Here is a 19,018-nt window from a genome sequence, read left to right as displayed (position 1 = left end):
TGTTTTCATAATAGCATTAAGACTCTGGTTGCAGTGCAGTTTCAGGGAATGTGGATGTTGAACTTAAAACTCTAGCAGCTTTTATAAGCGAAACTTCAGATCAAGTTTTTTACAGTTTCACATAAGAGTTTTTAATAGAAGATAGACAAGAAATGGGGACAGGCTCCCTGTGTCTCTTCATAAACCACTGCTAATGGCCAGTGGAGCACTGATGTTCTAAATATATCCCAGAAATAAGTCCAGCCCCCACTACAGCAGAGATCTCCAATGGCCTTCTAGCCACTTGTAGCAGCTTGAGTTGAACAACCCTCTTTGCTGTAAATCTCTACCATTCTATTCTTAGCTCAGGCTAATAATCCTACCATTCTTTCCAGAAGCACTAAGCCTCAGGGGGTCATGTGAAGTACAGGTGGTGGAAGCCAATGGGAATGCACATGGCACTTTTAAAAAAAAATCAGGCCCTTAGTCTCTCTACCTCACACTCCCCATTTGTAACCAAGGGATACATATCCCCATGTGTAAGAAGCTTTGGGATTCCCACATAAGCTCCATTCCAGACTCTTTCCAACTATGTATGTTATTTAAATGTAAAGCTATGAAAATAAGTTGCTGAGTTTCTTTATAAAAATACATTTAGGAAAAGACAATGTGGCTAAACTGTTCCAATGTAACCATAATGTGCAAACAAGGTTAGCTGTTTCTACTCAGACCATTTGTGGTCTAGTTTATTCACATAGGCAGTGATCCTCGTTTATGATATGCCAGGAAAGGATCCCAAGGAAGTCACTCGGGCCATGCCTATAGCTGACAGCAGCAAATTCGCTGCTGCCAGATCGATCTTTCTGGATCGATTGAGCGGTCAGTGTAGACCCGCTCAATCAATCAAGAAGTCGATGCTGGTAAACCACCCCCTCAAGAAGCATAGCGCTGCGTCGATGGGAACAGCAGCACAGTGTAGACAGCGCGCAGAAGGGAAGCAGAGCAGTCGACGTGAGTTACGCAAGCTACTCTGCATAATTTGCGTAACTCCCATCAACTGCCACTGAATCTCCAGGTAAGTGTAGACCAAGTGACAGACTCTGCATAGGCATAAGGTAGAGGGTCCCACTTGGGCCTTTGAGAAACCACACAAGCTGCAATATGCTTTTGCTTCTATTAAGCATGAGGGCAAAGAAGAAGCAGCACAAGCAAGGCAAAACATTTTTATTAGCTTCTGATATTTCAATGCAACCTAGTTTAAGCTGTGACTAGAACCAGAAAATTTCTCTCTGTAAAAGGACTTCCATAAACTAGGACAATCTGTAAAAGTCTTCCATGATTGATGACCTTTGCAGTAAAAGTTTAAATTCAAAATGGATTTTTTTTGAAAGTTTTATTTTCTAACTTAGCATCTTAACCAAGATTTTACCCAAGTTCTCCTCCTAAATACATACACAATAATACCCACAAGCGTACTAGAAAGTCAAGTATGGAAACAAATAGTGTGGGAGGGAAATTAAAACAAAGTAGTAGTTCACTAGCCGGACACACAGGTTATATGTAACATACCATAAATGGAATAATTAAAAATGAAAATAAATTAAGGTTACATCAAACTTCCTGCATCACTTTTCTAGTTTACCTCCTCAGTATAATACATACTGCTGTGTTATGGGTCATGGTAAGGGATCACCACATTTCAGGAAAAAACATTGTTTAGAAAGAAACTGTTGTGTCAAAATAAAACACAATTCAAGATATTCCCTCACATGGCTATGGTGTTTAGGAATCCTGCTGCATTAGTTATTCAAACTAGGGGCATTTCTTTTTTTAATTACTTTGGATTTCTGTATATCACTTGCTAAACTAAACAGCCCTATAACTGGTATTGTATGGGAGTAAGGAGCAAGTAGTCTATATATTGTGACTGAACATATGTTCTACATCTGCCCTTTCATAGCTTTAATCAATGCATGTACATTAGATTCTCTCTGATACCTGCACCTTGGCAGCAACTGATTCTGATGAGCAATTTATTTTACAGAACTTAAAACATTTTCAGAAAACCAAAACATGATGCTATTAACGACCCAAAGTCACCACATGAATAAACTAGCATGTTAAACGTAGGCTTAAAAGGGGTTATAAAAATACAATGTTGTTCTACTTTACCTCCTATACATGATGCTTCTGGATAGCCATTTACAGGTTGTGAGCCAATTTTCTGTGTATGTCAGTCATAATACATTACTATTTCTCACAAAAAATGTAGTAGTCTTTAGAAAACATTAGTAAGCACCCTGGCTCACCATTACTAGGCACTGTTAGTAGGCACTCCCCCTTGACTAAGAGATCTAAATTATCTTGGATAGGTAAAGCCCTGCAAATCTGCGGACTATGTTTGTGGATCGCAGATGGATGCGGATCCAAGTTTTATATCTAGAGCCCTGAAAATCTGCACATATCTATGGACCATGCTTGTGGATCGGATGCAGATACAAATTTTGTATCCATGCAGGGCTCTATGGTTCGGGCTTGTACTACACATTTGAAGTAGCCCATCAAATCAGAAAGCAAACTTCTGTCATGGCCTTTGAAGTTTTGTAATACACAATGTAGAAAACAGACTGCATAAGAAATACATTTTAAAGAGTATTTAACAGACATTTCATCCAATTATCAGTCAGCACAACAGTAAAGCCTCCCAGCTGTACTCCTTATAATATGCAAAATATAAAATGTACATTGCTGTAGAAATTCAATTTCACTGATATTAAGCTCCTGGTTTTGTCCATTTAGATCATTTTTACTTGTTTAGCCAAACCTTTTAGAGCAGAAAATATTTAACACTTTAAAACATATTAAAAACAGTTTACATTTGTATCAAACCTTCAGTGTTAAACTTAAGAGGAGAAAAAAATACCCACAAGATGATCATTAAAAAGTTAGAACAGAGTTCCTTCTCTGTTACTGAATGAATAGTGCAGAGAGGGATGCAACTCTAATGTTCAGTCCATGAGGTTGTGAAGTTTGGGAATCATGTCTACTGTCCAGTGTTATCTGGGTTTGTGGTGGTGTTTTCAGTGCCAATAGGTTGCACATTGTCTGCAAGATTGTGTGCATGCTCAAGAAACAAATCTTTAAGTACACTAAGCTCCTTTGTCAGGAGCTTAATTTTTGCCTCCAAACGTTCATTTTCTTCTTTAAGCTGGTTGACCCTTTGCAGAGTATCTTGTGCTTTCTGCTTGCTTTTTAATCGGCTCTTTTTCACTGCCATGTTGTTGCGCTCTCTGCGTTGGCGATATTCATCACTGTTTCTATCCACAGAGGAATTCTTTTTGCTCTGTTTGCTTGGAGGCACAGCTTTGCCTCCACCACCAGGACTAACTGGCACCAGCTGAGGAACTTGTTGCAAACCGCTTGTGTGTGCTTGTGTGTGAATCACACTTATTCCGTTTGCTTCTGTAGTGGTGTTCTGCTGTGATGTTTTGCTCATTTGGACAGACTCTTCTTTAACACCACAATATGATTTGTTATAGATGGTGAAAACTGTTAATAGTTTATATAATATGTTGCCAGCAAATCTTCGTGGATTCAGGGCACGTTGAACCTAACAGAAAAATAAATTCTATGAAACATTTAAAATGCCATGTTCAGCTACGATCTTACACCTCACTGGCATTAGCATACACCACTGATGATAACCCTGGCAGTAACAGCTTATGCTGGAAACAGAAAAACTGACATTGTTGAGAAATCTCAGAAGTCTCAGAGAATCATTTGGGTTGGAAGGGATTGTTAGTGGGTCATCTAGTCAGCCTCCTAGCATCATGCTTGGATTAATTCAGTTATTCCAAAGCCATCCCTGATGGATGGGTGTCTAGCCACCCTTGAATATCTCCAGTTTCACAACCCCTATCTTGGCAACTAGTTTTAGTGTCTAACTTTTCCTCCACTTGCATAGTTTCTCTTAATTTTCAGACTGAATTTCACTGCTGCAGCTTAAACTTATTAATAGTCTTGACTCTTGACCCAATAGTAATCATAGATCTTGACCTCTTTACACTATCCCTATACGTATGTGGAGACAAGTTTCACATTAGCCTCCGTTTCTCTAGGCTGAATATGTCTTACAGTATTTTCCAAATCTTTTATCTGCCCCCTTTTGAGCTTGTTTCACTTGGATCTGGTTTTTGTTTTTTAAAGATATGATGCCCCAACCTGAAATCAGTGTTCCAACTAAGGCCTAACAATGCTCGAGTGGAATAACTACTTCATTTAAGGTATTTAGGTAAATAAAAAATATTTACTATCTATTAAACTTACAAAGTTAATTACTGTTTGTTCTGTCTGAATGTATACTTTCCAATATGAGGCATTCCCATTTCAGTGCACAATACTATGACAAGATGAAGTAGCAGCCAAAATGATTAATGGGAAAGCGTTAGCTTAACATGCTAATTGTTCTTTAAGGAGATTAAATAGCCCTGCCAAGGAATACCTGCAATATATTTTGATCACAAACTGTCATCATGAAGGATATCAACATATTGGTTGTAGTTATGGTTGAGAAGGTCCAGAGCCCCTATTTTCAGACTCTCATAACTTTCCAAACAATTACCCTTTGAGCTAGAATTTCTCTGCTTGTCCTCAGACCAAAAGTGATTTTTTTCCTTCAATCATGTGGATAAATTTCACTGGTCAACCTATAATAAAACCATTTGTATATCAATAGGGAGGGAGTTCCTCATTTAAGAAATATGTAAGATGGTTTTTTAGCAATAAATCAAGTGACTCTATAAAGAAAGATGAAAAAGCCTTCAAGCTTGTTAATAACTTAGGACCCTGACCCTGCAAATAGTTATTAACAAGGTGCTTAAGTGTTTACACCATTAACTTCAAGGGGAGCAAAGTTAGACTAACAGAGCACTTTCGGAAATCTAACTCAAACTATCATAACGTTGTGTGTGTAACTGGAGCATCGCACATTGAAATACACAGCCGCACTTAGTTGAATGATTATGCATTCAAATAAATGCAAGAAGGGTTAAGGTGATAAAGGAGTCTGTACTGTGATGTCACCAGAAACTTAGACAGTATTAAAGTAGTAGTTTCCTAATCAATACTGTATATTTATTACAAGAATCCATTAAGAAAATTCTCTCTTACTTCCTCTTCTGACTTCCACTTTAGATAAAGAACTGCTTTCCTGCCATCCAAGAAGCTTAACAGATGCCTGAAAAATCTGTAAGTTGCCACATAAACAATCTCACACATCATTTACAAGCATTAGAAGACCTCATTCACCCTGTCTCTCTAATATCCTGGGACGGAGAGGGTTGTAACTACACTACGTTTTCAAGCATTGTTTTTTAAAATGCACACAGCAGCTCAGTATAAATTCCAAATGACTTCATCAAAACTCTATTCACATAAAAGTTGCATAATTTCTCTTATGTCCTCTACCCCCTTCATAAAGCAACCCAGGACTCATGAAGAGTGAAAGAAAGTAAGAAAGAAGTGTCACAATCAGTAGTGCCCACCAAAGAGGCCACATGTAAAGCAGATGTGTGAGAAATCGAGCCAAACAGATTGTGTACAAGATGCGCACACACCATGTGAAGGCTGTGACAGATAGTGACATTAACAGAACCACTTCAACTACAAATAAGTTGAGGCAAATGAGCCTGCAAACACAACCTGTGTAATTAAAAAGCATTTGATACCCACAAGTACTAATTAAGAGGTCACAAGCAGGAGGATTGGTTTCTCTTCATGTTGGATTAAGGGAAAATACATTATTTGCATAAAGTGATCCTGCACTGACAAGACCTGATTGAGTAGGGCCTCACACAATAGATGGATTATCTGACTCCTGCACACAGATAACAGATCAACACAGATGGTTGTAAATGAGACACTGGGCTTATTAATGTCTGCTGTAAGAGCAAAGACAAATGTGTATCTTCAGGGTTATGGTTAGTATATACAGAGGACAGTTCCCTGATTGTGCTGTCCCTGTTTTATCTTAGCTGGCTTAGTTCAGTCACTAGTAAGTCATGTATGTCAATTTTCACATAAGAAAATGAAGGGAATGTGCAACTTCACACTAAGATAAAAGGATTAATTTAAGAAATCCTTTTACTGACTAGGATAATAATTATAATATTTAGCTCTGGTACAGCTCTTTTCATCCATAGATCTCAAAGCACTTTATAATGTCAGTATTATCCCATTTCACAGGTGGGGAAACTCAGTCACAGAAAAGGGAAGTGACTTGCCTAAGGTCACCCAGTAAGCCAGTGGCAGAGCTAGGAACAGAACCCAGGTCTCTTAAGACCCAGTCCAGTGCTCTATCCACTATGCGGAGCTAAAAGTAAAATTATATTCTAAAAGTTGGTAGGGCCAAATGTTAGCCTACTCTACTGATTTGTTTAGCAGATGTTTAATGTATGTTAATGTTCCCTTCACCCAACACAAATGCTTCAATGCTCAAATAAATGCTACCAGCATCGCAAACCTATAATAATAAATCAATGGGTACACAACTAAAGCAGGGAAATGTCAATAAAAAAATCAGTTTCAGTTTCAAGTTTCTCAGGGGTCATTAAAGGGTTTTTTTAATTATGAAAAATACCCTGAAAATGTCATTAAGGGCTATACAGACAATTTCTATGCATAGTGGCCATTATCTTCTGCAAAGCTAATATTTTAATATAAATGTACTTTACAGTGCTAATTTTAGAACGCTTTCTAGGCAAGCTGCTAGATTTTCTTTCACAACTTGTGGGTGTAAGAGAGAGAGAGACTGTGGGTGCAACTGACAAGTAAAAATCAGAGTAAAGCTGAATAAGTCAGCAATGTCCGATCATTTGAGTGTTTCTCTCAAAACTTCTTCCATAATAAATATGCCTTTGCACACTGTCAAAGCTTCAGAGAGGAAATACTGAAAAGCAATTTCCTTCAAATGACAGACGTGCACTAATTATGGTGCATTTATCTGCTACCAAGAAATCTTTATAGTGAAAGTAGTATTTCAAGGCAGAAGGAGCTTATGTAAACTGGCCACCGTCTATTCAGCTGTATGTGCCATCTAGGCATTGTATTTAATATGTTCATAAATGCAGCTCTTAAAGCAACCTTTGGTAGTTCATGCTGTACTGAGCTCTTAAGTCCTGACTGCCCTAACTATGCACATGGACAGACTCGCAGCAAATCAGCTGCATGTGCAAGTACTACATTTGCATGAACTGCACATGGATGTTTATTGAAGTCAGGGTCATAGCATTTGTTTTTTCTTAATGTTTGGTTTGTGCCATTTACTATCCCACCCTCAGAATTGTATACCTCTCAAACAGAGCCCATGTGAATCTTCTAATTACACTCAATTTATTTCTTTTGTTATGTCGGAGACATAACTTCATTACATGAGGCCCCTCATTAACTATGTTTGGACAAGTCCAGTTAGATAACATTTAACAAAACTTACAGTAACTGCTTTTGGTACTTGACAGGACTCTGAAGAGGAGGTGGGACTTAGGACAGCCCCATGCCCAACAAGCACCACATCCAGAGTTTAACAAGTCTCTTCACATTGCCAAGTGTCATGTGTTGTACTGAAACTACAGTAAGTATTTAATGTGAATTTAACATTAGCTTAAGAAGGGGCAGGAAAAGACCAATTTTCCCCCTCTACTCAAATGGTTTTGCAAAAATTAATGTGACAACTGAAGGATCAAGGGGAATGTTCATAGAGTGTGGCACCTTCTGCCTCCAACTTCAGATAGCAATCATAGGTTGTTACCATCTAATGCTTGTTTGGAGTCCAGCTCTTCCTGGAGAGACATCCACATCACAAAAAACTCCACCTTAGTTAGCACCACTTGTCCTTTCAGCCCTTGACTTCTCTGCTGAAACTGTCAAACGAACTATTTTGTCCCATAAGATCATCTGTCCAGGTCAGAGTGCAGGGCTGTTGGCTGGGAAGTCTGCACTGATGCTGCCTGTACTGTACCTATTCTGGAACAGAGGACTTTAATTTCCCAGGCTGTCAGTCTACCATTTTCCACAAGCAGTAATTTCACAGGAAATAACTCTTTAATAAGCTATTCAAACAACAGTGTGGAGGATATGTAGTAACAACTCAGTGAGCATTGTTGTAGGTCCACAGCCATCAGCTAGTAAGCACCCAATTTCTGCAGAACCCTGAATGTTACCCAGTGGAGGCCACAATGCAAATACCTGCAAGTTTAAGCAACTATCATACCAGAATGTGAACATTGTTCTAGCTATCAGCACTGTATGTGAATGTGTATATTGCTGTAAATGTAAGATATTGTTTGTGAGGATGCAACTAACTCAGTGGTACTAAGGAGTACGTTACTGAATGTAACCGATTTAGGTTCTAAATATGCATTACCTTAAATCAGATAAAGAATACATTCAAAATCTGGAAAACAGACTTTTAAAAAAAAAAAAAATATATATGCTCACTCTAACTCCCAATGAGCATTCAACTAGAATACAAAGATATGACTTCTATGATCCTAGTCATATTAATTTCCTTAGAAGCAGAGGTAAAGGGGCAAATTATATTTGTCACAGTAAAGAATAAGGTCTATACAAAATATTCCTCCTCTAGCCTAAGCTTCTAAGATACTGTTATAAATAGCGGAGGGTAAAACATTAATCATTTCAAAGTTCTTAAGGATGTCCTTCTACTAAGTCAATATACTGTTTTGGAAGCTTCTGTTATGGGCTGTTTAGAATTTTGAGATTACAAATAAAATGTTCATTTGGCTCATTTCTTGAGTAACAATTCTTACCACTTGTTCAATAGTTTTATAAGCATTAGTTTTGGTCCTTACCTCTTTTCTGAGAGGTAACAGAGTTGGCTATGATCATCTAGATAGAATGCATTTACTGTATGATTTTAAGTCAACTGTCTTGTTTGTATTATCCAAAAAGTAACAAACTGAAAGGTGCTGAGTTTTTCTGACTTCCTTCTGACTTCAGTGGGACTGCTCACTGGAGCTAAAGCTGCAAGATTGTAGTCAGTGCAGATAATGGTATATAAATAACAGAATAAAGCTCCAAACCAACATTTGCTGCAGACCTCAGTAAAAACTCAATCCTGCAAGGTGCTGAGCACTCTCAACTAACAAGACCAATATGGTTCAAAACAGGACCCTAAATCCACTATCCATTAATGGTTGTCACAAAATAAATCCAAAGAAAATATTCCTCTTCCATGTTTTCGTATATACTATTTCCTATATATTGTATATACTGGTTTTTCTATATGTCATGGGAAAACAGTGTAATAAGAATCTAATCACCACCTTTAATTATAAAGAAACGTAACTAAGTAATTTAAATGTCTTAAATATAATAAAATAAAAATCAGACAGGAGCTGTCATGTAAGTTTTGTGGTGTAGGACAAGATACAGGAATCAGTCAGATTCTAAGATGTCATGGGAAAGGTACAGAATTTCAAACTTGCAAAGTAATTCCTACTCTGGTTTTAAAATGTTGATTACTTTAATATTTAACCAATTTAAACAAAGTTTTGTTTTAAAATATTTGACCAATTTTTTAAAATCATGTCAATAGTTGTTCCAATCAATGTGGAATAATTTTCCATTTAACAGTTTTAAGGAACTTTGATAAGGCATTTCCTGGTAGCTTCCAGAATTCAGTACCAAAAAGCAAAGTCAGGTATATTCAATACAAATAATTTATTTTTAAAAATATTTGTGTAGGGATATAAAGATTTGTCTGGGAACAGCAAGGGTTTTAAGAAGATAGTCAAAACTTCCTTGGAGAGTCCAAACTGCATTTATTTAATTCAAGATCAGTATTAGCCCCCTAAAATCTTGAAAAATCTGAACTGGAAATTTCTGGGGAGGAGGGGTTGAGTTTTCTTTTCAGCAGAGAGGAGGACATCAAAAGTACCACAAACAAAGGATAATGGCAAACGAAAATATTTACTCTTAACCAGCATCATAAGATTATTGAAATATTTTTAAAATTCAATTTACTTTTCAATATTTATACAATTACCTCTGGCTCAGACAATAGTCAATTTCATTTTCAATTATAGTCGGTTTCATTTTCAAGTTCCCAACATGCAAGTTTTAAAAAGTTCCCTCTATTGTTTACATCAACTCTTTAGTTTTCCACTGGAATTTTTTTAAATTCACAAAAACATTTGGAAAACTTTCTAATGATCTAAATATCTGCCTACATTTGAGTGAATTATGTTCCTGTAAAAATGTACAGAACTACCCTATTCTAACATTATATTGTATCCCTTTTGTTCATGTTACTTGTGATGTCAGTGAAGAGAAACCAGATGTCTGCAGCTCAGAATTCTCAGGACCTTAAGGAGGTAATTTTGCTGAAATACAGCAGTACACATTTCCAAACACCCATCTACAGGCTGTTTCCCCCTTTTATAATCTTGCAAAAAAAGTTTTAATCTTTTGACAAAACCATTGCTCTTCACCTTTAATAAATACCCAAATCTCTACTACCATTGTAAATTATGAAAACCTTAAAAACATGAATTTTAAAAAGTACCTTTTTTACACACAAAAAGGTACTTTAAAAAAAAATTCTTTTACATTTTTAAGGTTATGTGTGACTTCCCTGTTGCACTGCATAGTGTTGTTTACAACAATGGTTCCCACCAGGAAGTTAGACTGGTACAGCTCCCAACAGGAAAAGAGGGCTCCATGCTGAACCCTGAGGTTTATATTCTTATTCAGAATATATTTAGATCTAAGGTAGTAAAGGAAAGCGCCAATAATCGTTTAACACAGTAGCTAATGCATCAGGCTACGCATAAATAGGGACAGTCAATATTTTTTTATTCTTAACATGCTCTGCTCCTAGCCCACCTTGCTGACGTCTTTGAGGGACTGGATCTTCCATTTCCAAAGGCCAATAAAAGCTTGTGTACAGCAACTACAAATTTTACAAACAAACTTTCTGGAAAGATTATTCGACTTCGTGTCCAAGGCCCCAACCGTCCTCTTACTGTTGATCCCTATGGCAGTATTTACACTTCTCCTATCATGGGGGTGTATGTCTGTGAGTCGTCTCCACTCTCCCCGCCCTTCTCTTAGGGCTGCCCCGGGGGGGAGGGGAGTGGGGCGCTTGGTGTGTGTGTGTCCCTCTCCCGGCCGGAAGGAAGGTGTGGCTGGGGGCTCGGGGAGCAGAGGCTTGTCTCCCTCTCCCCGTCCGTGCCAAGCATGACTTCATCAGCCCGGCGGGGAGGAGAGTTGCCTGGAGATTGCATCATACGCTCTGCACGCGCAACAGCAACAACACAGCAGCGTAACCGTGAGGAAAGTCCCGGCCGGGCCGCGCGGCCCCCTACACTCGCCCTTCTCCAACAGCCTCTCTGGGGAGCGGACCCCCGCCACCGCACCCCCGCCAGGGCCCCGCCCCCCAGCCCCCGCCCCCACACCCCTCCCCCAGTTCTCCCCAGACCCCCCGTAACCTCCCACAACTCCCCTCGGGGGCCCCCTGCACCCCTCACCCTTCCTCCACAGCAGCCCCACAGCCTCCTCCTCCTCCCGCGCCGCCGCCTCGCTTCGGCCTGTGCCCGGTGTAATCTCCCCACCCACCCCGAGGGCACCGCGCTTGGCCGGCTCCTCTCTCCAAGTCCCGGGACCGTCACCGCACCGGAGGAGGAGGGGCTCGCGCGCGCTCGCTCTCTCTCCCCCCGGCCGCGCGCGCCTCACCTGGCCAGGGTATCGATGGGGGGGAGGGGGGCGCGGGCTGGGCCCGAGTCTCTGTCTTTAAAGAGGGAGAGTGACGGCGAGCGGCGGTTGCGAAACCTTCGGCCCAGCGGGCGGCGTCCTAGTCAACCAGGGGCCGGCCCGGCCTGCCGCAGGGATGATGCAATAGCCGCTCCGATTGGCAGTCCCCACAGCCAATCAGACACCCCGCTTCACTCTTAAAGAGAGAGGCCGGCGCTGTTTGGGGTTGGGAAATCCCCCTGGGCTGGGCAGGCTCGGCTGCCGCCCCTCCCCCAGCCCAAACCCCGGGAAAGCTTTTCCTCATGACGGGGAAGATCTGTTACCCCACTAGGCCCCCCCCCTCCCCGAGACTGGGGGGTAAAATCTGTTACTCCAATAGCCTCCCATTCACTGCCTGAGACTGGGGGGCTAGACCCTGTTACCCCACTAGCTTCCCACCCAGACAGTGCCTGAGACTGGGGGGTAAAATCTGTTACCCCAATAGCCCCCCCCACAGACACTCAAACATTGTCTGAGACTGGGGGAGGGGGTTAAAAACTGTTACTCCACTAGCTCCAGCATCTTTGTCGCACCCGTCCTGAAGTATTTGCATCATCTCCCAGGGCTACATGTCAGTTCCCATGCCCTGGCTGCAGTTAGGTAGATACATTGTAAGGTGTTAATTAAAGGCCTTGAGAACATTTCAGTCAATGTGAAACAAAAAACTTTACCTGCCCCTCCTACCCTCCCCCGCACACACCCCCAAGGAAATGAATTTTATGTTTTGGTGTGCATACCTTGTCTGCCTACATGCATATCTGCCACACTGCTTTCCTAAAAACAAACCAGGCTGGCCTCAGTCATGAGACATTTTAGTGGCAACACTGAAAGGAAACCCAGGTAACATTATTGCTCTTCTGAAAACTGGGCAACAGGTGAGCTCCCTCTTAGCATTGCATGGGAGGAACCTGGTTACTTCTCAAATGTAGATCGATTCTTATTATTGATCTGAAAGTGAAAACAGATCATCTAATGCCTCTCTGGAAATGTCCTTACTGCTAACACAGCCCCTTGTCTCAAAGGAAGATGGAGTTCTTACCCATGTTCCTACCAAAATGCCATGACCAAAGAGTGAGCATTCTTTTTAACCTCCACCACAATCTCAGGGAAAGGGTGGGGTCTATGGGATAAGCACTTCTACCCTCTCTTCCAATTCCAGGCAGTGTGGGTGAATAGAGGGAGACTGGGCTTTTAGCACCCTTCCCCCCTTTCCCCCCCACACACACACTGAGTCCCAGGCTGAGTGCGCAGGGTTATTGGAATAACAGATTTTATCACACACACCGCCAAGTCTCAGGCAGGGTGTGGGTGGGCTATTGGGATAACAGCTTTTACAGCCCCAGATACAGCCCAAATATCTTGAATTCTGTGCACACAAATGCACATGTAAAGATATGTACTTATTTGCATATCTAATTTGCATGTGCATTATTATGATTCTGGCTATTTGTATTAGTAGTCATAGGAAATGCATGCAGCAGTTTTGCAAACTTAGGCCTATAAATTAATTTTTTTAATGTAGCTTGCATGTATGAAGCATTAAGTTGTGACCAAATTTAGGTGTTCAAATTCATGCGTGAGCAAAGACCTATTCTTCATGCAAAAATCTGTAAGACAGTTTAGTGACCCTATACCTGCCTGCACAATATTTTTGTGTACACAAAGGAAATGTGATAATAATAGCATTTGTATGCACAGTTGCAATATTCAGTGGCACAAATATAATAATTTGGTGTTGCCAGATAAATAAAAGATTTTGGGCCTCTGGTCTTGTGTCTTTTTTTAAACCTTGTAGAAATAAAAACAGATCTTGAGGAAAATTCGGAGGATTAGTCTGGACAAATTATTTTACTCAATCCACTGCTACCTGGGACTATTTCCTCACCAATTGCCAAACATTTGTTTTAACATCTTTCACTTTAATTTTGTTATTTCCCAGTTGAAACTGATTGACGTTTTCTCTGATGGTATCTATAGCCTGCAGCTTTTCACTAGTATTTAATTCATATTACACCAATTGTATAAACAAAAATTCTGTAAATATGTAAATAAAGACTATGAATATGAAGCATTAGCCTCATAATACTTGAATAATGTGTGCTTCTAATAATGACTTCCTGGGAGCTCAATGCGCCTTAAATTTAGTAATCCTCACCTCAGATTTCCCTTATAAGTAAAATTTAAACTAAACTCATCATTTTAGGGCCTGATCCTGCAAACATTTACCCACATACATAACCTTATTCATATAACTAGTGTACAATGCTAACAACTCAATGGAACTACTTATGTGAATAAAATGATCTTGCAAACACTTAAGCACGCATGTAAACTCCTCACTTCAGTGAGAACCAGACTAGGTAGGCCTTCAGGAAAGAAAGAGAACTGAAAAAATCTACCATCTAATAGTGAAAGAAAAATGGATGAATGTTGTCTAGATATGCCCCTCCTTCTTAGTATAAGCGCAACATGCTTCAAGTGGCACGTGACCAGAATTCATCACCGAATTTGGTCTGCTGGTTGGATCATTAACATCCCCAGCTCAGGCTGGGTACTGATGGGGAGTGCAACGTGAACGCTGATCCATGCCACCCAAATATGACACTGATGTACACACCTTAACATCTTACTATCAGGTAACTAGTCCTTGTGCAATAATTCTTGAATTTAAGTGTCACCAAAACTGCCAAATCCTTGATAGGATAAAATCCGTTTCGATTTGTTTGGTTCTAGGTAGGATCCCATAGCAGTGTTCCAGTTATAATATTGTGCATATTGTAATAATCTATATAGTAATATTAAAGGGCAGTTGTCATTACTTAAACAGCCACACTCTCCCTTAAGCCTTACACATACTTTTAAGAAGGTTCACCACCTATCTCCTAAAGTGTGAAGTCCTTATTTTAATAATTTTGAGTTTTTTGTGTGGTCACAGTTTTATGCTCATTATTTGTACCTTCTTCTGCAAATGTTTTTTGTTCATAAATAAAAACAGTATATGCCTTCACTTTTCCTTATATTTTCAGATCTAATTAGTCTATATTTAGCAATTAGACTTTAGTCTTGCATGTTTCTGTTAAAGTTTACTTTCATGCTGGCTTTTTCATAAATAGAATGCTAACACCAGGTCACAAGATGCATATTTTTTCTGTAGAGGAACACACATTTTCTTGAGATGAGACAAGAATTGCAGTTAGGACACAAGTGATTTTTGATATTATTGTGAAATTTATTATATAAGGGTCAATATATTCAAACCTGTGTGGGTAAAGTTAGGCACTAATATATGGCCTGATTTTGTCAGGAATGCTAAGCACCCACAAATCCCGCTGACCTCAGCAGAGGCAGCAGATGCTCAAAACCTCTGAATACCAGGGAACTTATATTTAAACAACTGAATATTGATACAGGCATCTAATTTGAGGCACTCAACTTTGAAAAGTTTGGCTCAAGTTCCTCTGTATCCCTTTCTGTATTCTTTAAGGAGAACAGCTTGATCTGGAAGAAAGATATTTGTGAATCACATTGCTCATAGGTGACTAAATTTCTGTAGGCAACTCTCTGAGACAGCCTTATCTAAAGACAATATTGCCATGTTCTAGCAAGGTTTTAAACTGAATATTAAACTGTGGCTGCCTTTAAACTCTTTCCAGTTTTGCCTTAGATAACTAGGGGGTCAATTCTGCTCTATTAAAATAATTTGAAGTTTTGCTGTTGATTTCAGTGGGAACTGGGTCAAAGCCCTATCTAATCTAACCTCCATATTTGTAGTGTGCACTATGTTTAATATTAGGGTTTTTAGTTATGTAAGGCAAATGAAAAGGGTTTTTTCTAAAGGTGGCCAGGGATAAATAATAGGTTTCTCACTGCCATATGTCATGCTCTCATTCTTCCAATGTGACAGGAAAGGCGAGGCTGAAGAACTACACATGAGGAAAAAGGAAGTAGGTGCACAGCCTGAAAGAAAAATACTATGTATCACAGATATACTTGATTTAAATGGAACTCATTAGATCCAAAACAAGTCTGAACGAGAATAAGGGGCGGGCACATGGGAATAAAAGGTGAGTTCTCAAGTACCCAGGTTTAGTAACTGCCACACCTGTCCTATATTCCCAAAAGCACAAATGAGGCTTGCAAGGATTGAGATAGCTTAGCATTTGAATGCATAGGGCCATGGCTCTTTTCCAAGGAGTGATCAGCCACTGCAGGAAAATCCCCACCCATAATTACTAGGGCATTCATAATATTTTTCATGGGAAGTATTTTTATTGAAACATTTTGTCTGATTCAGATACAGCTGATATTAAACAGAGTTGATGATTTTAGGGATAAATCTCCAGTCAGTTGAAAAGCTTTTAGGTGGATCAGAACAACAACTTGAACAAGTTAGCTATAAAAACAGTAATGAAATATGAGAGGCCCTGTTTATTCTGGTTCAGTCCCTTGGTGTGGGAGGGACAAGGACAAATACTACTTAATTCTTGATTTCCATTCTCCATTCCATCAATGGTTTTATTGTACCCCTGCAATAGTCTTTAAAATAACACACAAATCCAATATGCAGCTGCTTGAAAAAAGAAACCACAATCTAGTCACTCCTGGGGGTAGCCTGCCTGATTGTTTAGCCCCCCTGAACAGCGAAATAAGTAGAAAATGAGTTATTTATACTTGAATGATATAAATTATACAGGAGGGAAATTTGAGAAAGTGTATTGTGAATAACAGAAAATCTGTCATTGGGCTCAGTCCTGTTGCTACTAAAGTCAACTGGGGTTTTGCTTTTGACTTCAGTGGGAGCAAGATCAGGACTTTTGTTAACCACATATGGTACATTTCCTCTCTGGCATAGAAATTATAAGTAACTCCTTATCTTTATGTAAAAATGAGAGCTAGCACAAGAGGTCAGCCCTGTTCTGACTAAAGTAAATATCAAAACTCATTGATTTAATTGGGAGGCAGGCCCCCATTTTTGATACTTTTGATATGGAAACAAGGCTAAAATGATTGCAGAATGCAACTACAGGTGGCTGTTTTAACTGTGTGCTTTCTGTCAGGACGTGGTTTTTCTCAGTAGAACGAGGATAGTACACTAACACATGCAGCAATTTGAATGTCTCTGTCCCCTATGATTACTCAGCTGTTTTTTCCTGCACATTATAGGTAGGTGCATAAGGAAGCAGGTGTTTTCTAGTCTGATTTTGTGGTCTGTAGCAGACACCAACTAATACCCTCATATTGTGCTTTAGCCAGGCATTTGACCAGGAATAAAAATGTGGCCGCTTTTGAAGGGGCTCCCTCCCCATGCACCCTGAGGAGCTGGCGCTGTTCCCCCCTTCCCCAGCCCCATGGCCCCCTCCCTCTTCCCCTCCCCGCCCCAGACAGCCAGAGCAACTGGCTCTCCCGGCCATAGGGCTGGTGGAGCTGGCTCTTCCTGCTGCAACTGAGGGGAGCTGGCTTTCCCCTTCTCCCTGCCCCCACTGTCCCCTAGTGGCTGGAGGTAGCTGTCATCTCCTGGTCTGGCCCGGGGTCAGTGGAGCTCTCTCTCCCGAAGGACCCCGGAGGAGGTCCGTCAAGGGGGGGGGGGTCATGCCCCTGATTGCCCCCCCCTTGCACACACCCCTGGCTTTACCTGTTAGAACACTGATCCATAAGCATTCAAGATAATTTTCTTCCAAGTTAACAGTGACTCAGAACAGGTAATGCCGTTTTTGACAGAAAGTGCCCCAGCTTCTTCCCTGTTGCCTGCTTAATCCTTCCTAAATAGGTTATGACTATTGATTTTAACATTTCAGTCATACAGATCATCTCACCAAGTTTCAGTAGTATCACCTAAAGATTGAATTATGATCATAAATGAGCAATTCTAGTTCCTCGTTTGTTACCCAGACTCCTGGCATTGGAGTATAGGTGATTCAAGAATTTCTTCTCTTCATATCCTTTAGTTCCTTGATTCATTTTGTTCTCTGCATCTCAATTCTGTGCTGAGTGCTCATATCTTTCCTCTTTTTATCCTCCCCTTTTTCTATTAGTTTAACTCCCTCCTGACTACTCTAGCCAGACTGTCCCCGAGGAGATCAATCTCCCCTTCTGCTGAGATGGAAGCCATTCAAACTAAACAGCTCTCTCTCCCCATGGAAAATGCCCAATGTTCCACAAAACCAAATCCTTCTACTTTACACCATTTACCAAGCCAGTGGTTCATTTCCAGAATCTTCTGCTTTTTTGTCTTCCTTTTCTCATGGGACAGCTCTCAGAGAATACTGCTTGCACATTCTTCTTCAGCATACTTCCGAGTTCCCTGAAGTCATCTACTATCTGTGATATAGCCTGGGGATGGGGGATGGAGACCTAAGCCCGAAGGTAAGTGGGGAAGAGGGACACCACAAGGAAGCAGAAGGAGGAGGGTGCAGCAGGGGAGGCCTCCCGATGCATACTGTGAAAGTAGGCCAATCGGCTACTTATCTCAAGTGCCTGTACACAAACGCAAGAAGCCTGGGAAACAAGCAGGAGGAACTGGAAGTCCTGGCACAGTCAAGAAACTACGACATGATTGGAATAACTGAGACTCGGTGGAGTAACTCGCATGACTGGAGCACTGTCATGGATGGGTGTAAGCTGTTCAGGAAGGACAGGCAGGGGCGAAAGGATGGAGGAGTTGCACTGTATGTAAGAGAGCACTATGATTGCTCTGAGCTCCAGTATGAAACTGGAGATGTCAGTTGAGTGTCTCTGGGTTAAGCTTAGAAGCAAGAACAATAAAGGTGATGTCGTGGTGGGTGTCTGTTATAGACCACCAAACCAGGATGAGGTAAATGAGGCTTTCTTTACTCAACTAGGGGAAGTTTCCAGTTCACAGGACCTGGTTCTCATGGGGGACTTCAATCACCCTGACATCTGCTGGAAGAGCAATACAGCAGAGCACAAACAATCCAGGAAGTTTTTGGAGAGTGTCGCTGACAATTTCCTGATGCAAGTGCTGGAGAAACCAACTCGGGGCCGTGCTTCTCTTGACCTGCTGCTCACAAACAGGGAAGATTTGGCAGGGGAAGTAGAAGTGGGTGGCAACCTAGGCAGCAGTGATCATGAGATGGTCGAGTTCAGGATCCTGACAAAAGGAAGAAAGGAGAACAGCAGGATATGGACCATGGACTTCAGAAAAGAAGACTTTGACTCCCTCAGGGAACTGATGGGCAGGATTCCCTGGGAGCCTAATATGAGGGGGAAAGGA

General features: G+C 40.7%; 1 protein-coding gene across 3 annotated transcripts; it reads right to left on the bottom strand.

Moving 5' to 3' along the window:
* Positions 1 to 1,186: 1,186 nt before the first annotated feature.
* CEBPG (CCAAT enhancer binding protein gamma) lies at positions 1,187 to 11,813 on the bottom strand. Of its 3 annotated transcripts, none has more exons than XM_067540052.1 (2): positions 11,731 to 11,813; positions 1,187 to 3,589 (listed from the first exon to the last, which is right to left on the bottom strand). In XM_067540052.1, the coding sequence occupies exon 2, from the start codon at positions 3,473 to 3,475 to the stop codon at positions 3,023 to 3,025; it is 453 nt and encodes a 150-aa protein (XP_067396153.1). In that variant the 5' UTR covers positions 3,476 to 3,589; positions 11,731 to 11,813; the 3' UTR covers positions 1,187 to 3,022. The 3 variants fall into 3 exon arrangements, with proteins under 3 accessions (XP_067396153.1, XP_067396155.1, XP_067396154.1); XM_067540054.1 differs by lacking the exon at positions 11,731 to 11,813 and adding an exon at positions 10,882 to 10,948; XM_067540053.1 differs by lacking the exon at positions 11,731 to 11,813 and adding an exon at positions 4,481 to 4,494.
* Between the last annotated feature and the right edge of the window lie 7,205 nt (positions 11,814 to 19,018).

The sequence above is a fragment of the Emydura macquarii genome, unplaced genomic scaffold (genome assembly GCF_026122565.2).
Source record: "Emydura macquarii macquarii isolate MOO-44397 ecotype Brisbane River unplaced genomic scaffold, CSIRO-AGI_Emac_v2 contig_561, whole genome shotgun sequence".
Lineage (NCBI taxonomy): Eukaryota > Metazoa > Chordata > Testudines > Chelidae > Emydura > Emydura macquarii.
This window is presented reverse-complemented; position numbering and strand designations above follow the sequence as displayed.

What these genes read in the sequence shown, in the direction of transcription:
- CEBPG (XM_067540052.1), bottom strand. Translation starts at nt 3,475, where the DNA reads ATGAGCAAAACATCACAGCAGAACACCACTACAGAAGCAAACGGAATA.